The sequence below is a fragment of the Carlito syrichta genome, unplaced genomic scaffold (assembly GCF_000164805.1).
Source record: "Carlito syrichta isolate Samal-C Ts95f unplaced genomic scaffold, Tarsius_syrichta-2.0.1 Scaffold308224, whole genome shotgun sequence".
Lineage (NCBI taxonomy): Eukaryota > Metazoa > Chordata > Mammalia > Primates > Tarsiidae > Carlito > Carlito syrichta.
This window is the reverse complement of record NW_007252320.1, coordinates 424,994-449,943: the sequence shown is the minus strand read 5'-3', so window position 1 is coordinate 449,943 and position 24,950 is coordinate 424,994. Positions and strand designations below refer to the sequence as shown.

Below are 24,950 nucleotides of genomic sequence, written 5' to 3'. Positions count from 1 at the left end.
GAAGTTTGAGGCCAACCTGGGCAAGAGTGCACCATCTCGTCTCTACAAAAAAATTGGAAAGTTAGCCAGGCATGGTGGCACGTGCCTGTGGTCCCAGCTACTTGGAAAATGCAACAGGAGGCCTGAGCTCAAGAAGTTGAGGCTGCAGTGAGCCATGAGTGTGCCACTGCACTCCAGTCTGGGTGACAGAGTGAGACCCTGACTCAAAAAAAAAGAAGAGTAATAATAGATGTCAGTGTGCAGACACAGACACAATGTACACACAGGCACAATGCACATACATATGCATACACAGTACACATGTGCATATCAGCACACACATAAAAAGCTTTTATGACCACACTTTTTGCTAACAAGCCAAGCTCTACTGTTTGCTCCTAACCAGGACGACAGTGGCAACGAGGAGTAAGGAATGGTAGCTAAAATCCCATTACATCAAAGCCATGGAGATACGATTAAAAAAACAAGTTTTTCCTCCCCCTATCCACAGCTTCATCATGGGCAGGTCTTCCTCAGACTTGTTGCTGCTTAAATAAGATTCACAATACACAGGAAGAACTTCTGGATTTACTAGAGTGAGTCATTGTAATTGTTGAATACTTTCTCAACTCCAATAATGAAATGGAGTTCATCTATTTGAGTTTTACTCAGATCCATGTTAAATTTATTGTGCATGGTGGGTGGAAAGAAAATGAGGGGAAAGAAATGGAATATGAAGCCAAAGGTACCAGACTGGGCAATATAGCAAGATCTCATCTTTACAAAAAAATCAGAAAATTAGCCGGGTGTGGGGGTGCATACCTGCAGTCCCAGCTACTCAGGAGGCTGAGGCAGGATTGCCTGAGTCCAGGAGTTTGAGGCTGCAGTGAGCAGTGATCATGCTACTGCACTCCAGCAAAAGTGAGATGCAGACTCAAAAAAAAAAAAGAAGAAGAAGTAAGCCTTTGGGAGGCTGAGGTGAGTGGATTGCCTGAGCCCGCGGGTTCGAGACCCGCCTGGGCAGCAAGACCTCATCTCTACAATAAATCAAAAAATCAACCAGGCGTGGTAGCACATGCCTGTAATTCCAGCTACTTGGAAGGCTGAGGTGGAAGGATCACCGGAGCCCAGCAGGTTGAGGCTACAGTGGCCGGGAGCGGCCACTGCACTCCAGTCTGGGCGACAGAGTGAGACTCCAACTCAAGAAAAAAAAAGAAGTAAGGATAAATGTTTAAATGACTGACTTTTTCGTCTACTTCAATTTTTTACTTTCCATCTATTCTTCAATGGCAGAGATAAATTTTACTTAGAAAACGCAGGAGATACCCTTACAGAAAGTGGAATAGGCAACCACTTCCTGATCAAACCTCAAAAGTTCATGCCATAAGAGATAAGATAGACAAATGGGATCTCATCAAACTGAAAAGCTTCTGCAAAGCAAACAAAACCATCAAGGTGGGGGAACACCCCACAGAATGGGAAAAAATACTTGCCAACTATATATCTGACAAAGGCCTAACATCTAGGATCTACAAGGAATTCAAATGTGCTGAAAGGAAAGAAACAAACAGCCCCATTAAAAAATGGGCAAAAGATGTAAACAGATACTTCTCAAAAGAAGCAGCCAACAGATACATGAAAAAATGCTCAGCCTCACTTATCATCAGAGAAATGCAAATCAAAACCACACTGAGATACCACCTAACGTCAGTCAGGACAGCCATCATCAATAACTAAAAAAAAACAAGAGAAACTGGCGAGGATGCAGAGAAAAGGGAATGCTTCTACACTGTTGGTGGGAGTGTAAATTAGCACAAACTCTGTGGAAAACAGTGTGATGATTTGTAAAAGATCTAAAACTCGACCTTCCATACCACCCAGCAATCCCCCTTCTGGGAATATACCCAGAGGAACTCAAATTGTTCTCTAAAAAAGATATCTGCGCATGCATGTTTAATGCAGCACTATTCACAATAGCAAAAACATGGAACCAACCATGCTAGCCATCAAAATTAGACTGGATTTTTTAAAATGTGGTATATATCCATAATGGAATACTACACAGCCATAAAGAAGGACAAAATTATGAACTTTGTAGCAACTTGGATGGATTTAGAGTCTATAATACTCAGTGATCTATCACAGAAACAAATAACTGAATATCATACGTTCCCACTCATAAGCAGACCTCGAACATTTATCATAATACTACAAGAAAGGTATTGGCAGTAGTGAGTCACTGCCAGGGGAGGGGGGGCACATAACATCAATAAGGGTACCAGATCTCATCTAGGCTAAGTGAGGATCACTGGGAGGTCCAAACTTCACCTGTATGATGACCATTTTTGTCCCTAATCCTGAATTGTACCCCACATCTTTAAAACAAAGTAAAATAAATGTACAGCTTCTCGAAGAAGAGAAAAATATAACTTTCCCATTTTGATAACCAAAGAAAAGGCTTTGTGATTGGTTTTCCAAAATTTCATCCTCCTCCTCCCCCATATAAAATATAATGAAGCCGGGCTCGGTGGCTCAGCCTGTCATCCCGCGCTTTGGGAGGCTGAGGTGAGTGGATTGCCTGAGCCTGTGGGTTCGAGACCCGCCTGGGCAGCGAGACCTCATCTCTACAATAAATCAAAAAATCAGCTGGGCATGGTAGCGCACGCCTGTAATTCCGGCTACTGGGAAGGCTGAGGCGGAAGGATCGCCGGAGGCCAGCAGGTTGAGGCTGCGGTGGCCGGGAGCGGCCACTGCACTCCAGTCTGGGCGACAGAGTGAGACTCCAACTCAAAAAATATATATAATGAATTTAACGGCTTAAAAAAATTACCTTGAATTCAACCAACCCATTTTTTTTCATCACAGATGAAAAATGAATCCAAGTCATTTCTGAAATATCTATATATGGGTTGTTGCACCTCCCCTGAATCCACGGCACTATGGGTAGGATGGTCTCACTCCCGGCGCCAGAGGTGGGATCCGACTTGACTAATCCAGGCAGAGTAGTCTCATGCCCTTGGACGTGAGGACAAGAGAAAGTCCATGATTTGTTTTGAGGTTGGAAAAGAAGTGCATTCTCTCCCTGCCGATCGGTCTCTCTCCTCCAGCTGAACAAATATGTGAAGACCTGAAGCCCTAAGAACTACTGGGTGCCCATGTGGCCATCGTGAGGGGCACCAGCTTCTAAAAGAAACTGACACTGAGAAAAGCAGAGAAGTCTCATGGAATGAGCCAGTCTTTGGTGCCATCTTTGAGCCAATGTATTGAGCCACTGTGAAGCCCATCCTGACTCTGGGTTTTCAGTAACAAATCTGTACTTTCTCAGATTGTTGGGGTCGTGATTTTTGCCACTAAAATGCAAATGCACCTTGCCAGATACAGAACATTTGCTGTGTCTGCAACCATACTAGTATTTTTCTTTTTCTTACTGCGGTCACTATATGAGGGGGAGCCAAAAAAAAAAACCCCAGAATTTATTTATAAAAATTTGTTTATTTATTCTTACATGTTTAAACTTCAGTCACCTTCAAAGTACTCTCTGTTTGATACACCTATCGAGCCGCTTTCTCCACCGTTCAAAACAGTTTTTGAACTTGCCAATTTTGATGCCTTTTATGGCTTCAGCCATTTTTTGTTTTACCTTTTCCCTGTTCAAATGTTTCCTTTTGAGGATTTTTTTCCTCCTGGGAAACAAAAAAGAGTTGCTTGGGGAGAGATTGGGTACATAGGAAGGGTAGGGCACGGACATCATTCCGTTTTTGGTCAAAAACTGCTGAACACGCAGCACATTGTGGGCAGGTGTTCTCATAAATCACCCACACGTTGAAAGTACCTCCAAAAAAATTAACTGAAGCCAAATACAGCTTCTCACAACAATGCTAGCTGGTACACAGACGCTGGCGATGGGTTCCTAGAACACTTACCTACGGTGGGAAGCCTCTATTACAAAGGGCCTGCCCTCCGACAAACAATTCCAGTTTTCTTGGGGTCCCCTCTCATATACTGGAAATTCATGAACTTCTTTCCACTTAAAAAGGGAAGTCTTTCCATTTTATTTGGTCAAAGATGAAATGTAGGTCTGGGGAAAATGGAAAATGCTCCTGAACATCAAAACTTGGATTTGATTCCTAACTACAGATCTGAGATCATTTCTTGCCAGGGAAGGGCATGATTAAGAGCTGTTTTAGTGGCAGTTTAATGTATCTGGCAACATTTTCATGGCCAGAGAAAAGCACAATCTAGAGGAACAAAAACTTGGAAACCAACCATGTAAATGAACTAAGTCAGCAAATGTATAGGTTTCATGACTTGATATTTCCAAAGAGCATTGAGCACCAACCACGGTCTAAATTATGCTTAAAATGAATCAGTGGTCCTAGAAAAATCTATTTTGAGCATGAACAAGTCACACTAGGTAACAGACCAGGGTTGGGTCCCAGAGAGCTGAGCTACCGGCAATAGGATCAGAAGAAACTCAGATCCCCCTCCCTAGCAAAAGCTCTGCAGTCACAATGCTACTTGCCACCCTCCATTTAAATCCTTCCGGTCAATTCTCTTATAACGCCTCTCTCTAGGAATCACATCATCAATTCTCTTTTTATCCATTCTTCCCCAGAGGACACCTTTCACTCACTGAAACTCTATATCACAAAATCCATAACCACAGGGTGTTGATATTTCCAAGATGAGGCAGGAAAGCATTCAGGACACCGAATTATCTGGAAAGATTCTGAATTTTAGAGCCAAGTGGGACATCGCTGCCTTAGAAGCTTCTCTATACTCCATCCTTAAATTTTTAGAAGAGTAAACTTAGGCTCTAAAAATTTAAGAGATGAGCTCAAGATTCATTTAGCAAGTTGGTGGGAGACTAGAGTTCAGATTTTTTGACACAAAAATCTAAAAAATATATACTGCTCTACATTTATTTGTCTGACGTTCCCACTAAACTACGAAGAATTTAAGGGCTAGGTCTCTATCTTTTCTTCTTTTTTTTTTCTTTTTATTATTTTAAAGTTGTGAGGTACAATTCGGGATTAGATATACAAATAGTCATTGTGTGGGTAAAGTTTGGGCCTCCCTTTGATCCCCACTTCACCTGGTTTGTTCTTTTCTTTTTATCTGTTACAATGAGCAGTTAGAACAATGTCTGGCACATAGAAAGCACTTAAATGTTTATTGAGTAAATTAAAAGACAACTCCATAAAATCAAAATCAGGAGAGAGATTTATGATATAGAGTCTTTATCTATTCTTATCATTTAATCTTTGTTTAGTCTTGTGAATACCTTTGTGGTGCATTCAATATTCTAGAAATTGATAGAAATAATTTATCTTTATCAAACTCTTTATGATAGGTAGGTAGTTTTAGGTGTCAATTTGGCTGGGCTATAGTACCCAGGCATTTCATCAAACATGAATCTAAGATGTTGCTGTGAAAGTATTTTGTAGATGTGGTTAACTCTGCAATCAATTGACTTTAAGTAAAGGAGATTACCCCTGATCATGTGGGTGGGCCTTGTCCAATCAATTAAAGGCTTTAAGAGGAAAAAGTGAGGCTTCTCAACAAAGAAGGAATTCTGTCCCAAGACTGCAGCATCCAAATGCCTGAGTTCCAGGCTGCTGACCTGTCCTGTCTAATGAATGAGTTTTGGATTTGGACATGCCAGTCCATACAGTTGTATGACTCAAATTCATAAAATCTTTTAATTACTAAATCAATCTCTCTCTCTCTCTCTCTCTCACTAACACACACACACACACACACACCCTATTGCTTCTATTTCTTGGGAGAACATTGGCTAATTAACTATTCAATGATTCAAAAAGAGTAAATTCAAATTTTCCCTGAAGAAACTTGAAAGACTGAGAGGGAACTCTGTGGAATGCAAGAACCTCCTGGCTAGTGATTTCTTTAGGGAGGTGGGGGATATGAATGAGCCTCAAAACTTCAATGTCACATAGTGAAGCCCCAGGAAGACAGTCTCCAGCAGCCAAGGAAAGCTGTTCCCTCTGAGGATTTCTTTAGCAGGCAGTCCTTTCCTGACATTGTTCGTGGAAAAGGAAAATCAACAAGATTTCCAGCTGAAACCATTTGATTGGAATCAGCTCCAGAGAAGGAAGGCTAAAGCCCTCCTGTCATTCTCTTTCTTATTCTTATCACAAAATCATCTGGGCAAGTCAGAAAGCTTGAAGGTGACTCTTGAAAGATACCCAGGTAGTCACAAAGTATATAACTATACTTTTGAGACTAATATTTGAAGGATGCCACTGATTTGATATGCAAGGTAGGTTGGAAAAGCAAGCCTACATGCAGCGCAGACAGGCAGAGTAATTTGTGTTTTCAGTTTCAAAGGAGATTTGAGAAGGCATGACTTGCAGATTGTGAAAAGGTCACTTAAAAAAACTGGGCAAAATGGCTCACGCCTGTAATCCCAGCACCCTGGGAGGCCGAGGCAGGAGGATTCCTTGAGTCCAGAAGTTTGAGATCAGCCTAGGAAACATCATCTCTACAAAAAAAAAAAAAAATTTCCAGGAGTGGTAGTTTGTGCCCATAGCCCCAGCTAGCTGGAAGGCTGTGGCAGTAAGATCGCCTGAGCCCAGTGATCACACCATTGCACTCTAACTTGGGTGACAGAGGGAGACTCATACTAAAAAAAAAAAAAAAAAAGAAAATTATACTACCATATATTTATTTATGTGTCTGTCTCTGACCAGACTATGAAGAACTTTTTTTGGGGGGGCAGGACTCTGTCCTTGTTTCTTGTTATCAATTATGATTAGTGCCTAGAACAATGCTAGGCCCATAAAAGGCACTTAATCAATGTTTATTGAATAAATTAAAGGATGAATAAAATACAAAATTAGGGCCAGGCATGGTGGTTCATCCCTGTAATCCCAGCATTTTGGGAGGCCAAAGTGGGAGGATCACTTGAGCCCAAGAGTTTGAGGCTGCAGTGATCTAAGGTTGTGCCACCGCACTCCAGCCTGGGTGATAGAGCAAGAAAAATCAAAATCAAATCAAAATTAGGGGAGAGGTTTATAGAAGAGAACCTTCATCTATTCTTATCATTTAATCTTTGCTCAGTATTGCCAATATCTTTGTGATTCATTCATTATTCCAGAACTTGGAAATAATTTAAGACCATACCAGGCAGTTAAAAAAATTAAAGATAATTTTTTTTTGCCTTGAGCTGTGAGTTGCTCAGATTTGAGACAGAAAATTCAGAAAATTTTATTTTTTCAAGTGAACTCAGCCACAGGAAGCAGATTTCTTTCAACTGTCCTAACACTTCCTGGCCCTCTCACTGAAATATCTTGCATGGCAAAGAACTAACATCTTTATGCTTCAGTTGTATATTTGCAAAATGAGAATAAGTGCTTTGATGATTCTAGTACTGTATTAGAAAAAACAACTACTGATTCAGAACTCTAAGCACTACAGGAGAAAACACAGAATATTAATAACACAAATATGAGGTGAGTGGATTGCCTGAGCCCGCGGGTTCGAAACTCGCCTGGGAAACTTGGCAAGACCTCATCTCTACAATAAATCAAAAAATTAGCCGGGCATGGTAGCGCGGGCCTGTAATTCCAGCTACTTGGAAGGCTGAGGCGGAAGGATCACCGGAGCCCAGCAGGTCGAGGCTGCAGTGGCCGGGAGTGGCCACTGCACTCTAGTCTGGGCAACAGAGTGAGAAATTAAATAAATAAAAATAACACAAATAATGATACCATTATAAGAGAAACAGAAAAAAACCAAAAGGATGCATTTACCTCATTATTTTCTGCGATCTTAATAGTATGCAGAGAAGCAATAAATGATATTGGCCATATTAATGAGACACTTAGCTGTATTAGGGACATCACCAAGAATGAATTTACATTTTTTTTTTCTGAGTTGGAGACATTGCCAAGAATGAATTTACTTTTTTTTTTTTCTGAATTGGAGCCTCACTCTGTCACCCAGGCTGGAGTGCAGTGGCACACTCACGGCCACCCTGGCGTTGACCTGCTGGGCTCTGGCTATCCTTCCTCCTCAGCCTTCCAGGTAGTCAGAATTACAGGCACATGCTATCATGTCCGGCTAATTTTAGATTCATTGTAGAGTCAAGGGCTCATCAAGTTGTCCAGGCTGGTCTCGAACCCGCGGGCTCAGGCAATCCACTCCCCTCAGCCTCCCAAAGTGCTAGGATGACAGACTGAGCCACTGAGCCCAGACAAATTTACATTTTTTTCAGAATTCTAGCTTTATAATGCTTTTGGTTGAGCTTTTTTTTCCTGATATACAAAACCCTCAATATCTAAAAGATATTTTCAGTTCATCTGATTTAAGTATGAGGCACACGATGTTGCAGTTAATGGGTTATTTTCTAAATTTGAGAGCAAAGCCAAAAAGTTTTCTATTATAATTAAGCTAGAGGGTGTTTAATGAGGAAAAAGTAATTTGACTTAACGAGGAACATATCATTTCAAACAAAATATTTAACAGGTTATTTCTTTTGTGCTAACTCGTTAATGGGTGTGAAGTCTATCTTGGAAGTTTTAAAGTCTTCGTTCATTTCTTAGGTCAACAAACTTTGAAGGGGGCCTAACAGGTGCTATGTTTAGGGCTTGAGATGCTACAAGAACAAAGCACTGGTTTTGCCTTTGAGTGGCTTGTTGTTAGGACAGGAGCTGGAAAATTAGCAGCCACAATATAAGGCAATAAATGCCAAAATAACAATTAATATTGACCTCATCATTACGGTTTGTTGTCCAAAGCACTTAGACAATTACACACACTTTCTTCTTCCATGTTAATTGAGATACTACATTTGCGTGTAGTTTAAGTTTGAGTAAGGTTTTCAGTTCTTTATTAGCGAAAAGCATCTCAAGTAACACAAGGGTAGGTTTAGGAGGGAAGACAGTTCATTTGTGAACTGGCTGAGTTTGAGATGGACATGAGACCACCTAGAGATTTCCCAGGGATACAGTTGTTAGGTCTATCCCTGGGAAACACAAACTTGCAATAACAGATTTTAGCTATTCTAAAATACTTGAGTATGAACACTACAGCGATCTCTACCCTAAGGATAGCTAGCAGCTCTTGGAGTGACTTCATGGCATCATTAAAGACCCAGTTCTTTCTTGCCTTCTTTTGTTATTTCCAGATTATTGGCGTTTTCTTGTGGGCCCTTGTTCTTGTGCTCATGGGTGGTGACACAGTGTCGGGTACTCCATCCTCACCCCACCGCATCCGAAGGTCAAGTTCAAGCACCTTCTCCCCATATTCCATCTTGAAAGCAAAGAAAGAGGCTGGGCACAGTGGTTCACACCAGTAATGCCAGTGCTGTGGGAGGCCAAGATGAGAGGATTGCTCAGGAGTTCAAGACCAGCCTGGACCATAATGAGACCCCCATCTCTATGAAAAATAAAAAATTAGCCAGGCATGGTGGCACAAGTCTGTAGTCCCAGCTACTCAAAGGGTTGAGGCGAGATGACCGCTTGAGCTCAGGAGGTTGAGACTGCAGTGAGCTATGGTTGCACCACTGCACTCCAGACTGGCCAACAGAGAAAGACCCTGTCTTTAAAAAAAGTTTTGAAGCCGGGCTCGGTGGCTCAGCCTGTAATCCCGCGCCTTTGGGAGGCTGAGGTGAATGAACTGCCTGAGCCCGCGGGTTCGAGACCCGCCTGGACAGCGAGACCTCGTCTCTACAATAAATCAAAAAATCAGCCGGTGTGGTAGCACATGCCTGTAATTCCGGCTACTCGGAAGGCTGAGGCAGAAGGATCGCCAGAGCCCAGTAGGTGAGGCTGCGGTGGCCAGGAGCGGCCACTCCACTCCAGTCTGGGTGACCAAGTGAGACTGCAACTCAAAAAAAAAAAAAAAGTTTTGAAGGCTATACCCAAAGATGATTAGTTAGTGTTGAAAGAACCTTAATCAGGCACCTGCACCCAGAGAGAGCTATAGCAAGTGTTTCACATGAAGCTAGTTAAATCTGAATCAAAGGGTTCATGGATTCACATAAGAGATCTGAAACATCATGTTTGCATTTCTGAAATGAGTGGTATTCAAGGGACATGACTGACCAGCATCTTTGCCTTTGCAAAATGAAGTATAAGAATGTGGCAAGTTCAGAAGTCCAGTTCCTTGGCAATAGTATCCGGGATCTTGAAGTTCATTTGGTCCCAGAACCACGTTTAACAGACGAACGCTTTACCCCATTTGCCTAGAAGGCTTGATGGCTTTCCATTAGAATACAGTTATATTCCTAGGTATTATTTTATTCATGTAGGAGACTACTATTTAAAGGACAAAATCTGGGGACTTTGTCCAATATGACAGAACCAGGAAATGGGACTTATTTTGTGCCTGCTTGCCAACAGATGTTTATACCTGTGACAGCATTCATGTGAGGCCTTATTGCAACATGTCACCAGGGAGCAAGCTACAGGCAGGCAGACATGTACCTCCCACGTGCCTCTAATTGTTGGAGGCTACCAATATATACTGCACAGTTTGGTTTTTTATACTTGGGATTTTCTGTTTGTTTATTTTTTCTTTTTGTTTTGAGTCAGGGTCTTTCTCTGTTGTTGAGGCTGGTGTTCAGTGGTACAATCACAGCCCATCACCACCTGGACCTCCTGGGCTCAGGTGTTTCTTCTGCCTCAGCCTCCCGAGTAACTGGGACTACGAACTCATGCCACCGTGCCTGGATAATTTTTAAATTTTTTTTGTAGAGACAAGATCTCACTATGTTGTCCAGGCTGTATACTACACAGTTTTGAATGGTCAAAAATCACCTGGGTCAATTTGCAACACCACTACACCAAGACACTTCTCCCTACAGAGACTCAAGTCTTATGCATTCAGGTCAGATGTGTTCTGGCAGAAACTCAGTCAAAAGGGCTGTCCTTCCTACAGAACAGGGCTTCTGGAGTTTTGGGGAAAGGCCTGGGGATGAGAGCCACCTGGGAAAGCCACCGCCTCACTAAGTACCAGGATCTACTCAGTTGGTCACTTTGCTGCATCCGTGTTTCATGTGAGTCCCCCCTGAAGCGTCCTACTCAGTCAAAAAAGAAAAACAGAACGGGCATGGTGGCTCATGCCTATAATCCCAGTATTCTGGGAGGCTGAGACAGGAGGGTTGCTTGAGCTCAGGAGTTTGAGACCAGCTTGGGCAACATAGCAAGACCCTGTATCTACAAAAAAATATTAAAAAAAAAATCACCTGGGCATGGTGGCATACACCTGTAGTCCCAGCTACTCGGGAAACTGAGGCAGGAAGATCACTTGAACCCAGGAGTCCAAGACTGGCCTAGGCAACATAGCAAGACCTTATCTCTACAAAAAAATTTTAAAATGAGCAAGATGTGGTAGTGGGTACCTATAGTCCCAGCTACTCGGGAGGCGGAGGCAGGAGGATTACTTGAGCCCAGAACTTCAAGGCTGCAGTGAGCTATGATCAGGCCGCTGCACTCCAGCCTGGGCAACAGAGCGAGACCCTGTCTCTTAAAAAATAAATTAAATTAAAAAATAAAGGCCTTAGGTTTCTAAAGTCAGCTTACCATTTGCAAATAGTGCTGTCTTAATTACACTTGATAAATTATATGAGATATATCTTACTATCATTTTTTGTTGAGATCTGATGTTTTAAATTATAGGACCAGGGGCAGTGGGGTGGGATGGGCATTAGTAAGAAACTGCCGGGGGGGGGGCAGGATTGGCAGTTGAGGGAAACTGCCAGGGGAGGGAGGTGCACACCTCATCAACAAGGGTACCTACATAATAAACATTTGTATACCTAACCCCGAATCGTACCCCACATCTTTAAAATAAAAAAATTTTAAAAATTAAATAAATTACAGGACCGGACTCTCCCTGTGCAAGTAGCTGGTTTGCAGAGACAATCAAATGATGCCTACGTGCTTAGTTTCCAACAGTTGCCTGTCATCACTTTCCATTTAACTGAACATGGGATGGATACACACAACCAGCCTCCCAGAACAAGGCCATAAACACCTCCCATAGAAATGTTGATACCCTTTGTGGAAGATTCTCCTTCCTTCAATTGCTGAAAATTTCCAACCTGTCACCTCCCCTGGTGCGGAATTACAAAACCAAGTGTGTCAACCTCATTTTGGAAAAAGTGTTACCGTGATGAGCCATATTTTCTTTGGAAAGGAGGAACTGTGAGTGGAAAACTAAAGGCAGTTCAGATCAGGTTAACCATGATCTTGGCTGGAAAAAAAAATCTCTAATTTCCCATGATTGATATAGCACATTCATTCACCTAGCCTCTGGAGTTTCTGGAGCATAAGAAATTTTAAAGTTTCCAGCATACTCAGCAAGTGGAACAGTGAAATTTTTTTTTTAACTGACGCACAACTACAGGTTGTTTAGTCAAGAGAATGGAAATTCCAACTACACAAAAAGCAGGTATTTTGGAAAAATGAGTCTTGTCAATGAATTAGAATTTCCTCAGTGGCTCTTTGGTGAGACGTGCTAGGCCACGGTCTATGAACAAAGTAAAGCCTGCTCTTTGACTCACTACCTGTGGAAATTGAGGGCAAAGGAAGAATCAGGTCACAAGCAGATTCTCCCTTACAAGCTAGAAATAGATGCTGTGAAAAAATGGGCCTACTCGGCCAGGCATGGTGGCTCACACCTGTAACCCTAGCATTCTGGGAGGCTAAGGCAAGAGGATTGCTTGAGCCCAGGAGTTCAAGATCAGCCTAGGCAACTTAGCGAGACCTCATCTCTACAGAAAACAATAATAATAAAATAAAAAATAATAAAATGGGCTGACTTACCTCTTCCCCTGTCCCTCTCTCCCTTCAACGTATCTACACATACTTAGAGAATTTTTATCATTTTAAACTGATTTGCAGCTGGGCTCAGTGGCTCAGCCTGTAATCCTGCGCCTTTGGGAGGCTGAGGTGAGTGGATTGCCTGAGCCCGCGGGTTCGAGACCCGCCTGGGCAGCGAGACCTCATCTCTACAATAAATAAAATTAAAAAAAATCAGCCAGGCATGGTAGCGCATGCCTGTAGTTCCAGCTACTCGGAAGGCTGAGGCGGAAGGATCGCTGGAGCCCAGCAGGCGAGGCTGCGGTGGCTGGGAGCGGCCACTGCACTCCAGTCTGGGCGACCGAGTGAGACTCCAACTCAAAAAAACAAAAAACAAAAAACTGATTTACAAATACAGTGATAACCTCATTTACTTGAAAATGTGATTGAGTTATATACCCATCTCTCGTTTCTTTGTTTGGAAAACAGTAGCTGCCTCTGAATTGCCTGAAAATTTTGCATTTTTACTATCTTCTGCAGTCTTCTATGAAGAGCTGCCAATAGCCAAAACCGTACAATGCAGATGTTCCTGGTTTTATGAAGGCTATTTATTTTATTTCATTCTGAGAGAAGCCAAGAGGCTGCCTCTCTCTTTTCCAGCGGGTATGCAACTGAATATCCAGATTGGAAAATTCCTGAATGAGTATACAGGGTATATCATGCACAATCGCCCCGCTGTGTTTAACATCTTTAGAAAGTAGAAACCCAATGTAAGAAGCGATCAGAGTTTAAATGGAATGGGATGGATTCTCACCAGCTCCTTCAGACATCCTCCTTGTTTGGGGAGAGAGGGACAGTGAGTGATTTTGCTCAACAGTATAAAAAGAAACCAGAGCACTAACATTCAATTGCATGAACTTGTCAGCTGCTTTCTGTTTTAAGATGGTTATGTCAAATCATCTGTTCCACAGGGAGCTTCACCACTAGGATATTTGTTCTTAAAAGTAGGCTAAAATTCTCTTGTCTCCTATTCAGGCACATAGGAAAAGTAAGGGGATGTCTCATTCTACAGGAAAGCAAGAAAATTGGTTTATGCCAGAAAATGGAAAAGCAGCCCAGCAGAATTGCCCCCAATGACGCCATTAAATAAGGGGAGCACTGAGTACAGGTGGGATGGGGTGATGGGTGAATTCACATGAGTTTAGAATAGGCTTCTAAGCAGCACTCTTACCTATGGATGCAGCCCCCAAAGTCTTGACTTTAGACACTGAAAAATCAATATGTTGAATGAGAGTTTTTACCCAAGAACTGTTCTGTTAATAGGCATCCCAGAAGTCTCTCAAACACCAAATTAAAATTAGCATGGCCTTGATAATGGTTTCAGGAGAGCAGGGCTGAGATCAGATTCTAACCAAGGAAGCTGAAACTCAACTAATTGAATGAACTCAAGTGTCAGCAAAGACTGTGCCAAGAAAAGAGTAAGGGTGGTCATGGAGTCCAGACAAAGAGAGCAATGAGAGAGTACTTAGTGATTTGTAGCATGTGTTCTGCACTACCCATGAAAGTCAAGCTCTGACCTGTTGACCTGAGCTTGCCAGGCTGCTGGGAGGATTATTCTGAGAGTGGAAATTGATCAGATGTTTAGCCCCATTGAGTCCTAGTTTCCTCATCAATAAGAACAGTAGGAGGTGAGTTCAGAGGCGTAATGGGAGATACTTTGCCTAAGACCTGTGGGCCACTGTGAGGACTTGTCTTTTGAATTAGGGAGTCATTGGAGGGTTTTGTGGAATGACTGTGATTATCAGGAACTAACATTGTAAAAGGATTAGAAGAATCAAGTGAACTAATCCACATAAAGCACTTAACACCGTGCCTTTTCTATTAATAGTGTGCAATGAGTAGTACATATGAATGTAATTACCATAGCTTAGTCATGCTATCAAAGTCACTCCTCTTCACTAAGACTGAATCAGGAAGATTTAGAAAATCTGAATAGACCTATAACTAGTAAGGGGATTGGATCAGTAATCACATAACAAAAAAGCCTTGGACCATATGGTTTCACTGGTGAATTTCATCAAATATGTAAAGAAGAGTCCGGGCACAGTAACCCCAGCATTTTGGGAGGCCAAGCTGGGAGGGTTGCTTGAGGCCAAGAATTCAAGACCAGCCTGGGCAACATAGGAAGACCCCATCTTTACAAAAAATAGAAAAATTAGCCAGGTGTGGTGACACATGCCCATAGTCCCAGCTACTTGGGAGGCTGAGGTGGGAAGAGTTTGAGGTGGCAGAAGGCTATGATCACACCAATGTATTCCAGCCTGGGCAACAGAATGAGACCCAACTCTAAAAAACAAACTCATAAATGAACAAAAAACATGTAAAGAATATGTCTCAAACTCTTCCAAATAATTGAAGAGGAATGAACATTTTCTAATTCATTCTGTGAGGTCAACACTACCCTGATACCAAAGTCAGACAAATACACTACAAGAAAAAGAACTATAAGCCAATATCCCTGATGAATGTTGATGCAAAAATCTTCAAGAAAATGCTAGGAAACAGAATTCTGCAGTAAATTAAAAAGAATACACCATGACCAAGTGGTATCAGTTCCTGAAATGCAGTGATGGCTCAATGTTAAAAAAGAAAAAAAAAAAAAACCCATCAATGTAGCATACCACATTAATAGAATGAAGGAAAGAAAACACACATGATCATCTGAATTGGTTCAGAAAAACATTTAATTTACTTTTTCATAATAAAAAAACCTCAACAAATTAGGAATAGAAACTACCTCAACACCAGAAAACCCATATAAGAAAAGCCCACAGTTAGCATCATAGTCAATGGTGACAGACTGAAAGTTTTTACTCTGTGATTAGAAACAAAACAAGGATGCTCGCTTTTGCCACTTATATTCAATGTGTAATTGGGAGTTCCGGTCAGAACAATTAGGCAAGAAAGAGAAATAAGAGGTATATAGATAGGAAAAGAAGAAGCAGATTATCTGTATGTTGATGACATGATCTTATATGTAGAAAACCCTAAAGATTACACATGCACAAAAAACACGCACACATACACAAAACAATCAGAACAAATAAATGAATTTGGAAAAATTGTAGGATACAAAACCCACACACAACAATCAGATGCACTTCTATACACTAACAATACATAGTCTGAAAAGGAAATTAATGAAACAATTCCATTTACAATAGCATCAAAAAGAATAAAATACTTAGATATATGCTTAACTTAGGAGGTGAAAGAAGTATTCACAGAAAACTACAAAATGTTGCTGAGATAAATTAAGACAAATAAATGTAAAGACAGTCTATGTTCATGGATTAGAAGACTTAATATTGTTATAATGTCAATACTACCCAAAGCTATTTATACATTCAATCCAATCCCTATCAGAATCCCAATAATGTTTTTTGTAGAAGTAGAAAAATCCATCCTAAAAGTTATATAAAATATTAAGGTAACTCAAATAGTTAAAACAATTTCAAAAGAGAACAATGCTAGAAGTCTTATAATTCCAGATTTCAAAACTTCTACAAAGCTACAGTAATCAAACAGTGTGGTACTGCTATAAAGACAGACATATAGACCAACGAAATAGAATAGAGGGTCAAAAATAAATTCTTATATATGGTCAAATGATTTTCAACAAGGGTTCCAAGATCATTCAATGGGGAAAAGAGAACGCTTTCAATAGATAGTGCTGGGAAAATTCGGTCTTTGATCCATTTTGACTTAAATGTAAGAGCTAAAACTATAAAACGCTTAGAAGAAAACACAGGAAATATCTTCATAACATTGGATTTCTTGGATATGACATCAAAAGCCCAAGCAACAAAAAATAAATCAATTGGACTCCATCAAAATGAGAAACTTTTGTACATAAAAGTACTATCAACAGAGTAAAAAAAGGCAACCCATGAAACGGGAGAAAATATATATATTTTCTAATGAAATCTGTCAATTCTCATATCGTACAACTAAACAGACAGTCTAACTTGCATATCAGGCTTTTGTAAGGTTTAGTGTGAAAAGACTATCTCAGAGAAAGATGACTGACAAAACTGTGTTTCCAGACAGCAATGCCAAGGCTTAGATCCTAGAAAGTGGAGACCTAGAGATCACCTGAGCCCGTGCATCTTCATTCAGACCACTGTTGGGGTGCTAGAATGGCTTGGTTACCGCTTCTCTGCTTAGCTGCAAAGCCCACCTGTTCCAAAAATCCAAGATGGGCTCTGTTTCCCTTTATTTTTGTACAACTGGCTTTTTGTTAAAATACTCAGGAATTATTTCCCAAGCCACAATTACTATCTCTTTCTGAGCAAGTAAGAACTCGATAAAAACTTACAATTGCTATAGGAAGACTTTCCTGAACTACCAAACTATTCTTGAAGCCTTAGTCACTTAGTGTGTGAACTGTGTCTATCTCACACAGCTCCACATCAGAGAAAGAAAGAGAGTGAGAGTGAGAATGGGAGAAGGGGAGAGAGAGGGAGAAGGGGAGAGAGAGGGAGAAGGGGAGAGAGAGGGAGAAGGGGAGAGAGAGGGAGAAGGGGAGGGAGAGGGGGGAGGGAGGGGGGAGAGAGAGAGGGAAGGGGGAGAGAGAGAGGGAAGGAGGGAGGGAGAGAGATGGAGAGATGAGGGTAAGGGAGAGGGAGAGATTAGGTAAAACAGTGCCATTTAACTAGGAAGGGTACAGTGCTGGGTCTGATATGCAATTAGAGTAAGGTCGAACCCCTTCTTCTCCAGATATTCCTTGTCTTGTCTTCCCAAGGCTGAGGGGGGCCCCTTCCTGTGCTTGTATGGTACCCAGTGCAGACCCAGCCTTCCACACTGCGCTGACACTGCCTGTTGACCCTGCTAGGTCTTCTGCTAGAATGTGAGCCTCCTCAGAGACTGTGTCTCAAACATCAGTGTTTCCCCACAGTTCGTGTTGTCCTCTAACAGTGCTAGATAGCACAATGCTATTGGCTAAAAAAAAATAAGCAACAACACTGCTGTATTTCATTGACTCTCTGATTCCACCAATTAAAAGACACTTTAACTGCAAGGCCACTAAGAAGGGAAAACAAATTATAATCAGAAGGTACCAGCAATTATAAGATACATCCCATTTTAAGGTTGTTAGCACCTTGACTTCAGGTCTGGAACAGGGAAGAGATGACCACAAAAAAGGCTGAAGACTACCTGCTATGGCTTTTTAAATTAAAGTGCATGCACCTATATTTACACAAAACAGAAACCCTTTATCTTCACTTAGCTTACTTGGCTTCATTACCTCAAGCTTTTCTTTTCTGACCAGATGTTTCACATTTATTATTTTTATTATTTTTTTATTTTATTTTTTTTTGAGTTGGAGTCTCACTCTGTTGCCCAGACTGGAGTGCAGTGGCCGCTCCCGGCCACCGCAGCCTCGACCTGCTGGGCTCCGGCGATCCTTCCGCCTCAGCCTTCCGAGTAGCTGGAATTACAGGCATGCGCTACCACGCCCGGCTGAATTTTTGATTTATTGTAGAGATGAGGTCTCGCTGTCCAGGCGGGTCTCGAACCCGCGGGCTCAGCCCATCCACTCACCTCAGCCTCCCAAAGGTGCGGGATTACAGGCTGAGCCACTGAGCCTGGCAGATGTTTCACATTTAAATGAACCGCTCTTTCGTCTGAACATCAGGTGACTAAAGATGGGAAGAAGGGCTTGTCCCATTTCTTAGTTTTAGTTATGTCTGAGGCTGAACTTAAAGAAAAAGTATTGCTTATGGCGTCTACCAAGGCAGCTGAAATGATAAGGATGCATGCGTCCAAAGGGGAAATATTTTTGCCACTAGGCAAGATTGTAATAAAAGCCTCTCATTCATCGTCTGCTGAGGGCAAACATGCCACTGCAAAATTACCTAGTAATGAAAGATCTAGGCAGCTCTATGGCACGTTTAATCAGAAGATCTCAAAGCAATCACCTGCACTGTTGCCAGCAATGCTTTGTCACTGACAGGATGCAAAATTACAAGTATCTCTTTCTGGGGGTGGGACTCACTGTGAGGCTATGATAGATCAAGATTAAACAAATGAGTAAAAAAATAATAATTATTATTATTACTGAATGTAATTATTAATGATAAATCTTACTGAATAGAATGAATTGAATCTATATTTAGATATTAATATATTTAATATAATGAATATAATAGATGCAAACCGTTGACAGAAGAAATAAAGTGTGTACTATATGATAGTGCAGTGGGGAAATTACAGTTCACAGTAATCTATTGTATATTTCAGAATAATTAGAAGATAAGAACTGTAATGTTCCCAACACAAAGAAAAGATAAATGTTTGAGTGATGGCTATCCCAATTACACATATTTGATTGTTATATGTTATGCACATAATATGTATCAAAATATCACAGGTACTCTCCAAAAATGTACAACCATGATATAGCAATTTTAAAATACAAAAATAAAAAAATTATTATATGTACATTTACATACCCCTCTATGGAATTTTTAAAGTTTGTTTTATTTTATTTTTATTGAGATGGAGGTCTCACTGTGTTGCCCAGGCTGGTCTCGAACTTCAGGGCTCAAGGGATCCTCCTGCCTTGGCCTCCCAAGGGATTACAAGCATAAGCTACTACACCTGGCCAATATATATGGAATTTAAATTTCATTGCCTATCAAGCGAGATCACATATAAATATTTTATTGTAAATCCTCAAACATCACGCAAAGAACTAGTAGTAACACACATTGTAATTCAGAGGACGAACTTTGGAATCAACCAGAACTGGGCTCCAATCCTGTCTCTGCCACGTCTTCCCATTGTGGCCCTGGGCAAGTGTCTTACTCTCTCCAAGTGTGAATGCCCTCCTCTGTAAAATGGGCAACACGAGGGATCAGATGAGATACTTCATGGAAAGCAAAGAAGAAGAAGAAGAGTGGCTGGCGAACACCAAGTGCTCTGCACAGTCAGCGCTTGGCATTTGAACTAGAAAGTTGCCCATTACTGTGCCCACACTACACCCCCTTCCTGAAGTCCCCGCTGCTTGACGTCAGGGTTTTCATTCCATCACTTCCAGTCTGGTCTTACTCTTCTCCCCACGCAGTTTGGACACACAGTCAACTGCTGCAGGTACAGGGTTCCTCCCACCTGATCTTCCAGTTTAGATTGTCCCAATGGCCTCTCGGCTTCAGCCTTTCCGACTCTAATCCATCCTACACTAGAATACTCATGGCTTTGCTCCTGCCAAGTGAACAATAACTGTGGATGTCATCCCCATGGTGTTTTTTTTGGGGGGGGTGTTATTTGAATATCCATGCCTGCCTTGTGTCCCTATGTCCCATGGGCAACTAAAACAGAAAGATAAAATCAAATCAACTCTTTGTCCTTGCTGGTGTCTTCATCAATTCACGACCAGTCCTGCGTTACTGGACTCGCCACCCAACAGAAAGTCTTCCAGCTCATTAAAACAGTACATCGCCAGGCTCGGTGGCTCAGCCCGTAATCCCAGCACTTTGGGAGGCCAGGGCGTGTGGATTGCCTGAACCCGGGGGTTTACCATCAGCTCCCACAACTTGGCGAGACCTTGTCTCTACAATAAATCAAAAAATTAACCAGGCGTGGTAGCGCTTGCCTGTAGTTCCCGCTACTTGGAAGGCTAGTGTGGAAGGATCTCCAGAGCCCAACAGGTCAACGCTGGGGTGGCTGTGAGTGTGCCACTGTACTCCAGCCTGGGCGACAGAGCGAGACTTCAATTTAAAAAAAAAAAAGTATTGACTGGGAGCAGTGACTCAGTTTGTAATCCCAGCACTTCTAGAGGCCTAGGCAAGAGGATTGCCTGAGCCCGGGGGGGTTTGAGACCAGCCTGGGCAACTTGGTGAGACCTCATCTCTACAATAAATCACAAAATTAGCCGGGCATGGTAGCGCATGCCTGTAGTTCCAACTACTTGGAAGGCTGAGGCAGAAGGATCAACTGAGCCCAGCAGGTCAAGACTGCAGTGGCTGTGAGCATGCCACTGCACTCCCGCCTGGACGACAGAGTAAGACTCCAACTCAAAAAACAAAAACAAAAACAAAACTGTATATCTCTACTTTCTTGCATATCCAACAAATATAAACTTGGCCATGTAGTCTAATCAGCTAACTACAGTACTGCTATAAATATATTAATCTGGAGGTGGCTATCACTGAAAATCGAACAGATGTTTTATTGGATTTGGGTTTTGATTTAGTGGTGCTAAAAATAATTACAGTTGTTGCTATAACTGAGGGTTTGGTGAAACTCTGTCCAATTTCAGGATAGAAGGATCTGCATCCTTCTATCAGCAGAAATGAGCTTTAATCATTTAATAATATAAACCTTCAGAGTTTCTAATGGAACTTTTTTTTTTTGAGTTGGAGTCTCACTCTGTCACTCAGACTGGAGTGCAGTGGCACGCTTCCGTGCCACTGCAACCTCGACCTGCTGGGCTCCAGCAATCCTTCCGCCTCAACCTTCCAAGCAGCTGGAACTATAGGCACGCTCTACCATGCCCAGTTAATTTTTTGATTTATTGTAGAGATGAGGTCTCGCCAAGTTGCCCAGGCGGGTCTCGAACCCGTGGGCTCAGGCAATCCACTCACCTCGGTCTCCCAAAGTGCGAGTTTATAGGCCGAGCCACCGAGCCTGGCCACTTATTTTTAAAATTATGTTTTACCCTTATCATTGCTATTTGAAAGTGTTTTTTTTTTTTTTGTCAGTGAGGCTTCTTAGATTCAAGTCAGCAAGTCAGCTCAAAAAATGATTTGTAAAACTAGATAGGGAAAAAATACTTTCAAAAATCAGAATATCTTAATAAGCCGGGCTCGGTGGCTCAGCCTGTAATCCCGCGCCTTTGGGAGGCTGAGGTGAGTGGATTGCCTGAGTCCGCGGGTTCGAGACCCGCCTGGGCAACGAGACCTCATCTCTACAATAAATAAAAAAATCAGCTGGGTAATTCTGGCTACTCGGAAGGCTGAGGTGGAAGGATCGCCAGAGCCCAGCAGGTCGAGGCTGCGGTGGCCGGGAGCAGCCACTGCACTCCAGTCTGGGTGACAGAGTGAGACTCCAACTCAAAAAAAAAAGAATATCTTAATAATAGATTCCCGAAAATGTCTGAGATTTTAAGTCTTGTTCCAAGCTACTTGGCCAGGAAATGACAAAACAAACAAACAAGGAAAAAAAAAACCAAAAAACAACCTTACCCAGGGGACATCTTTGGAGTGAACCCTTTAGGGAAACCCTCCCTCTAAGTTTCCTGTCCAAATTGAAATAACTGTACAATTCAATCCATCAGACTATTCAGCAATTAAAATCCAAAAAAGAGAAAAAAGTAGATAAATAATTCAAAATGCTGCCTAAGAGCAGAATTTTTTTCAAATCATTCCCTCCTCCGGCCTTTGACTCTCAGAAAATTATCACAAAACATCCATATTATGAATACTTGTATAGGTCCATTTCTTTCTGTACTACTATACGTATCCCAATTATCATTTCCAAATTTTCCCAGACTGCTTTGACATGTGATTCATTTTAGGTAAGTAAATTTCATAAATTCTATCATCAAACTTTTCAAATTGCAAATTTTCATATGTGGAAATGTACAAACCATTTAAAAAAATGCTTTCCCATGCTATACTGCTCCTTTTTTTATTGAGCCATTGATCGCTCAGAAGCACCATAACCAGTTAATTCAAGGTCAGTTTTGGCCGTTGTCAAGGCTCCAGTGCTTATTGTCATTGCTCCCTCCACATCTTTTGAGAATTCAAATTCTCGGCCCAGTGTGGTGGCTGACGCCTGTAATTCCAGCACTCCGAGAGACCAAGGCAGGAAGATCACTTGAGGCCTGGAGTTTAAGACCTGCCGGGGCAACATAGTGAGACCCTGTCTCTATTTTTAAGAGCACTAACAATAATAATAAGATAATTTAAATTCTGAGAATTTAAAAGGCCTCACACACCTCCTCTCCCAGTGAGAGATCCCCCACAACGTCTTAGTGATAACATAAGTTTGCAGACCCAAGCATTCACCAAATAACCAGACCACTCCTCTGACTCCAATCCCTTCTATAACCGCATCAGGAACACTCACCCACCTTTGGCTTGTCAATAATTGATGGTCTGGGGATGGAAGCCTGAAAAGTAGCCGTTTCACAGTCGGCTTCACCGTCCAGGGACCCGGGCCCATCCTCGGCTGTCTCAGCAGGCCGGGCAGCCGTGTGGTTACCCGTGTTCCGGTTCGCGCGGCCATTCCTCTCGGCGTGGGGGCCCGCATCTCTCCTCTTCTCTGGAGCTCCTTCGGGTGCTGCTCTCGGGTGACTTGGGTGACCCGCTCTGGCCACGGGCTGCACGTAGACGGTGGCGTGACCATCAGCCACGCTGGGCTGATCAAAGGGCGCATTCTCCCTGGCGTTCCCAAAGCAAGCGAGCAGAGCCGAGCATGGAAACGGATGCATCCTTCTGGAGGGGGGAGATTTCAGTCTTTTGGCCAGCCTCGCCTTCCACGTGGACATGAGCTGCAGTGAAACATCACAAAGCTCAAAGGGGGAGAGGAAATTTTCCAGGGCTTCAGATCACCTCTGCCTGCCACATAGGAGCTATTTTCCTTGCAAAGAGGACTTGCTAGTGATTGCCCCCACACAGAAGTGAGGGAGATGGCAAGACCATCCACTCCCAGAGTCGTTCAGCAGAGGGGATCCTCTCCAGAAGCGGCCATCCCCGGTGATTTCGCGCTCTTCCTCCCTGGCTGCTGTCAGTGGCTCAAGAAAGCTGTCCCGGAGGCATGCGGGTGGCTCGGGTTACAGTCCCCAGGCCGGGCAGACGCTTCAGTGTAAGGCAGTGCCAAGTCAATAGATGGTTGCTTCAGGTTACCTTGGAGGCATAAAGATAATGTGGCCTGATAGCATCCGCCATCAGAGCGTCAGGCCGCGTATCAATAACATCATAACAGCAGCAAAACCTTCTTCGGTTACCCCCTTCAAATATTTATTCCCCCCAAACAAAACAAAAATGACCCAGTAATCCACCGTAAATGAAGACCCCCAGGGGGCCACGACCCTAGCAGCTATTTCATTATTAAAATAGGAGATAGACTTGAATATTTCATCTGGAGAACCATATTTGGGTGGGAGGGTTTTTTTTTTCTGGAGATTTCTGGACTTTTCTGCCCCTCAAACAAGCTTCCTGGTTTCAGGGTCCAATTGCTTCTCCTGATAACCTTAAATGGGTCTTTATTAATTCTTTTTTTTTTTTAACTACTTAAAGTTCTTGATTAGTTTTCACCACCAAAAGAATTAAAGAGTCCCATATTAACAGTTATTCTTATGAGTTATGTTATTATATGGAAAGATATTATATATGTGTGAAGAACTGTTCTGGTAATATACACCATATATCTATGTAGATATACGGTATACAAAGGGGACTCCCTCCAAATAAATGGAATTCTTTTTTGGAGGGCAGGCCCCTTGTCATACAGGCTTCGCCTGCTAGGTAAGTGTTCTCAGAACCCATCAGCATCAGTATACCAATAGCATTTTTGTGAGAGGCTGCATTCCATTTCAGGGTTTTTGTTTTGTTTTGTTTTTAAGATTCTTTCACTGCATTTGCCCATTTCATGATGGGTGGTTTACGAGTGCACCTGCCCACACTGCCCTGAGTGTTCAGCGTTTTTTTACCAAAAAAACAACATGACCCCATGACCCATGATTCCTTTTCGCTCCAAATGATTTTTTTTGTTCGTTTGTTTTCCTGGATGAAAAAGTCCTCAAAGGGAAGAGGTGAAACAAAAAATGGCAGAAGCACTAAAAAGCATTTTTAAAAAACCCTTTTGAGCAGTGGAAAAAGCGTCTCAATAGGTGTATTACGTCAGAGAGTACTTTGAAGGTGACTGAAGTTTAAACATGTAAGAATAAGTACACAATTTTTTATAAGTAAATTCCAGAGTTTTTTGTCTCTCCTCGTAATATTACCTAATTTCCAAAAGTAACCGCTTTTGAGCACATACCTTCTATTTCTCAGTACATTAATATTTGAATGATGAAAAAAATAACAATAAATTATAATCCTATTATAAAACAATTCAAAAATCAAGATTTTTTTTTCACCAAGCATCTGCTAAGAATGTTATAGAAACATTACTACTATAATGACTTTACCATTA

The 24,950-nt window shown here is 42.0% G+C and overlaps 1 protein-coding gene across 1 annotated transcript in view; it reads right to left on the bottom strand.

Moving 5' to 3' along the window:
• The window catches only part of FAM107B (family with sequence similarity 107 member B), a 245,460-nt gene extending 222,159 nt beyond the window's left edge, over nucleotides 1-23,301 (bottom strand). The window contains exon 1 of the mRNA XM_008065316.2: nucleotides 22,885-23,301. Within this exon, the coding sequence (XP_008063507.1) occupies nucleotides 22,885-23,301 (417 nt within the window). The remainder of the gene's footprint in view (nucleotides 1-22,884) is intronic.
• Nucleotides 23,302-24,950: the final 1,649 nt, after the last annotated feature.